At 47.8% G+C, this 3,992-nt stretch overlaps 1 protein-coding gene across 1 annotated transcript; it reads right to left on the reverse strand.

The window, feature by feature from the left end:
* Window positions 1-3,143, reverse strand: rps19 (ribosomal protein S19). Its single transcript, XM_029839191.1, has 6 exons — window positions 3,058-3,143; window positions 2,453-2,523; window positions 2,273-2,373; window positions 1,306-1,489; window positions 925-979; window positions 1-50 (listed from the first exon to the last, which is right to left on the reverse strand). The coding sequence occupies exons 2-6, from the start codon at window positions 2,521-2,523 to the stop codon at window positions 21-23; spliced, it is 441 nt and encodes a 146-aa protein (XP_029695051.1). The 5' UTR covers window positions 3,058-3,143; the 3' UTR covers window positions 1-20.
* Window positions 3,144-3,992: the final 849 nt, after the last annotated feature.

The following is a 3,992-nucleotide window of genomic DNA, read 5'->3' on the forward strand; positions in this document are numbered from 1 at the left end:
TTTGTCCCAAAAACAATTTATTAAACTGATTTTTTGTTAGCAGCTGCTACCTGTGGAGAAAAAAGCAGAGATATTAGAACATTGATATTAGAAGAGCACACTGAAACGAGGAAGCTAAACAGCTGCTAACATTTACAGTTCCATCAGGTTACACATCCAAATGAAAACTGTCGATGTCACGACAGCTGGACAGGAAGTGCTGCTCTGAAGCCGCCAACATGGAGACACCTCAGAGGGCGTAGCTGTGGCTGGACTGATAGCAGCTCATTAGCATACTGCCATTAGCATGCACAGACAACCAGCAGCATGACCGTCTTTCCAAGTGAGCCACCCTTAGCTTAGCATTACTTCCCCATCTCGCCCTTATTCCAACAATAAACGGACTTTAGTCCAAGGCAGGAAGAGCCCAACTGTCTTCCACAGGAGTGTCCACGGTGCTTCAGTCACCTGAAGATGTTCTCCACCACGACGCGTACGGTGGCTACAACCGCTGAGGCAGTGAACCCACGTTCCGGCTGCGTTAGCTCCGGCTGCGTTAGCCGCCCGAGCTAATGCAGCCCAACATGCCTCAGACGCTGCAGCCGGGCGTCGTCACCCTAAATGTGAGCGACCGTCGCCTGGACGAGGGAGCGCCACCCTTACGCCGCTGAGAGCAGCGTCCCGCGAGTCAACGGACGCCTTGATTAGCAAACGACTCCACGAGCTCTATTTAACGCGTGTGGCGCCAGGAGTGTTTCAGGTGTATCTGAAGAGACGCTCAGAGGGTTCCGTAGACCCAAAGGGCTCCTGGGAAAACAGCTCTCCTTAAGTCAAAGTCTTGGCCATCTTCACAGATGCATTTCAGAGGTGGCGGCACTATTACCATGGCAACGGCCAAAGCTCGGGCCAATTTACCAACAGTGGTGAAAGACCGCCGGTTCTCACCTGGCCTGCAATTCGATCCAGATCCCTGGTGCCCTGGGAGGTCAGTCTGCGGCCGCTGCATGGAGGACACAAGATGTGCGGTCGTTAGGTCAAATCTCAGCACGCGCCTGCTGCCCGTGTTAGCCTGTGTTAGCTTGTGTTAGCTCGTGTTAGCCTGTGTTAGCCCGCGTTAGCCACAGAACCACATCCAGCCTCCTCCTCCATCACGCCAGGGTTGGTCACCTCAGCTCTGGACCATCATCGGTCCAGTCATTACGAGTATTAATGCACATTTACGGCAATCGTCATTATTTTGAGACGTGGGAATTTAATCCCAAAAAACAGAAATTCACTGTTTAGTTAATGTCTGAAGAGCAAAAAGGAAGGATTTAAGCTGCATACCCATTAGGATCCTTCTCGATCATCTTGAGAAGCTCGAGGGCCTGAAGAACCTTGCGAGCCACATTCTTGGATCCAACGCTATAGTGAGCAGGACAGACGCCGTTTCTTTTGCGACCACCATAGATCTTTGTCATCGAGCCAACACCAGCACCTCCACGCAGGTACAGGTGGCGGACGGTGGACGCTGCAGGAACAGATGAGGTGAAACAGAAAGAAGATCAGCTGCACACGACCCTGACGAGTCCACCAGCCCGGCATCGTTATTTCTGCCTGTGCAAGACGCTGCGGTGGCGCCGAGCAGTACTGATCTGTGTGTTCCAAGATCAGCAGGATACCATCAGGATGTAAGAGGAAAGATCCTGGTGACCACCATGGTCCAGGTCCATGATGATGAGCATCACCATGGTCCAGGTCCATGATGATGAGGATCACCATGGTCCAGGTCCATGATGATGAGGATCACCATGGTCCAGGTCCATGATCATGAGGATCACCATGGTCCAGGTCCATGATCATGAGGATCACCATGGTCCAGGTCCATGATGATGAGCATCACCATGGTCCAGGTCCATGATGATGAGCATCACCATGGTCCAGGTCCATGATGATGAGGATCACCATGGTCCAGGTCCATCATGATGAGGATCACCATGGTCCAGGTCCATGATGATGAGGATCACCATGGTCCAGGTCCATCATGATGAGGATCACCATGATCCAGGTCCATCATGATGAGGATCACCATGGTCCAGGTCCATCATGATGAGGATCACCATGATCCAGGTCCATCATGATGAGGATCACCATGGTCCAGGTCCATCATGATCATCATCATGGACCATTCAATGACAAAGAAGCCTAAATTTGATTCTTTTAAGCAGCCTAATGAAAACAGCCCCTTCCTCATGTAGACAGGGATCAGAACACACCCCAGTTCTTCCTAGTTGGTTCCGACGGAGCCTCTTACCCGCTCTGATGTAGAACCAGTTCTCATCACTGGGGGCCAGCTCCTTGTGCTTACCCAGCTTGACAATGTCCACCCAGTCAGGGACCTTGAGCTTTCCTGACCTGCAGACAGAAGCACCAGGCCGAGGTGAAGGCGGATCAACCCATTTTATCCGCATCCCACCAGAGGAGCCTCGCTTACTTCTTGAGGAAGGCGGCCAGGGCCCGGACAAACTCCTGCTGGTTGACGTCCTTTACTGTAACACCCGGCATCTGAACCGCACAGGAGAGGTTCCGCTGTGTTAACACGGGTAAAACTGGTCGCCAGATGCTGCGACTTTTTAAACTATTAAACGTTCTTGTAGCAAAAAAAGGAAAAAGACGAGTAAAAGCAGACATGAATGAGCGGCGCGGCTAAAGCGCTTCCGAGTGCTCCGTTAGTACAGTAAACGCGTTGTTCCATAGAAAGAAACCTCCCACAATAAACTGGTAATCCCAAATGCAAAATAGTATCAATTACCAAAATATCGATTTAACAAGGGAACAATCAGATGTACACATTTCAGTTAGCCACAAGCTAACAGGCCTCCACACCGCAGCATGGGGGCAGCCATTACGGACAGACGGGTAGCAAGACTAACCGTTTGAGCGGGATATTTACATTAAACAAACGACAAGAATGCTATACGCGTAGCTAGGAGGGTCTGATACGCTCATCATTAGTACATATATCCCAAGCTGCGGCGGAAGACAACAAATTCTCAAGAATAATTTAACATGCATGCAGGAACAGAAAGACTGGCTTACCTTGCTTACCGACAGCAGGGGAAGAGGGTGGAACGGGGTTTCCTACCCGTGTTAAAAAGGGCAGATCTCGTTTTGTTACGCGAGACCAAGGAGGGTTTCCCGCTTACCGATAATAGGTCGGTTTATGTCCTATTATATTATAGTTCCGTAATATGTTATATGTAGAATGCCTATATGTGTAAATATAGCTCTTTAAAATATTTATATAAGTTCCTATCGTAGAGTGAAACTCGAGCGCAATTTTCATTTCTCATGTAAATATGATAAAATGTTCTTTTAGTTCTTAAATACTTTTGCCTTCAGTTCATAAACAATGAGGTTACGCGCGCGCACGCGCGCACACACACAGAGTACAGACCAAACATTTGGACGCACCTTCTCATTCAATGCGTGTTCTTTACTTTTGTGCATTGTAGATTCTCACTGAAGTCGCCCTGACAGTAACCTAACCCTCGGGTGGTTACCTGACTTCACCTGGTGAAGGTCACTGAGAGAACACCAAGGGTTTGCAGTGCTGCAAAAAACAAACAAACAAACAAACAAACAAAAAAGGCAAGGGGTGGCTACTTTGGAGTGGCTATATTTAGAGTTATTTTATACTTTTTTTGTTAAGTACATGAATCCACATGCGTTTATTCATAGTTTTGATGAAGTGAGAATTTACAATATATATTGTAAATATATATATTTGTATCTCGATGTGCAATCAACTGTAAACTCAAACTAAAAATAAATAAATCATACAACTTTGCAGGGCCTCTCTATAATTGCCACAATAACCTTCCTGGGGTGGGATGAACACAACTGAACCACTATAATAAAAATGATGTCTAACACCTGGAAACTATTAAAGAAACAAAGCCAGCTGTTGGTGATCAATACATGAAAAGGGGCAGAGCAAACTGGACTAAATTTGCAGCATAATTTGCTGCAGC

Source organism: Takifugu rubripes, chromosome 7, assembly GCF_901000725.2.
Source record: "Takifugu rubripes chromosome 7, fTakRub1.2, whole genome shotgun sequence".
NCBI lineage: Eukaryota > Metazoa > Chordata > Actinopteri > Tetraodontiformes > Tetraodontidae > Takifugu > Takifugu rubripes.

Coding starts and splice junctions, on each gene's coding strand:
- rps19 (XM_029839191.1), bottom strand. CDS start 2,523: ATGCCGGGTGTTACAGTAAAGGACGTCAACCAGCAGGAGTTTGTCCGG. Junction 1,490..2,272: donor CTGGTTCTACATCAGAGCGG/GTAAGAGGCTCC, acceptor CTGTTCCTGCAG/CGTCCACCGTCCGCCACCTG. Junction 51..924: donor TGGATCGAATTGCAGGCCAG/GTGAGAACCGGC, acceptor TTTTCTCCACAG/GTAGCAGCTGCTAACAAAAA.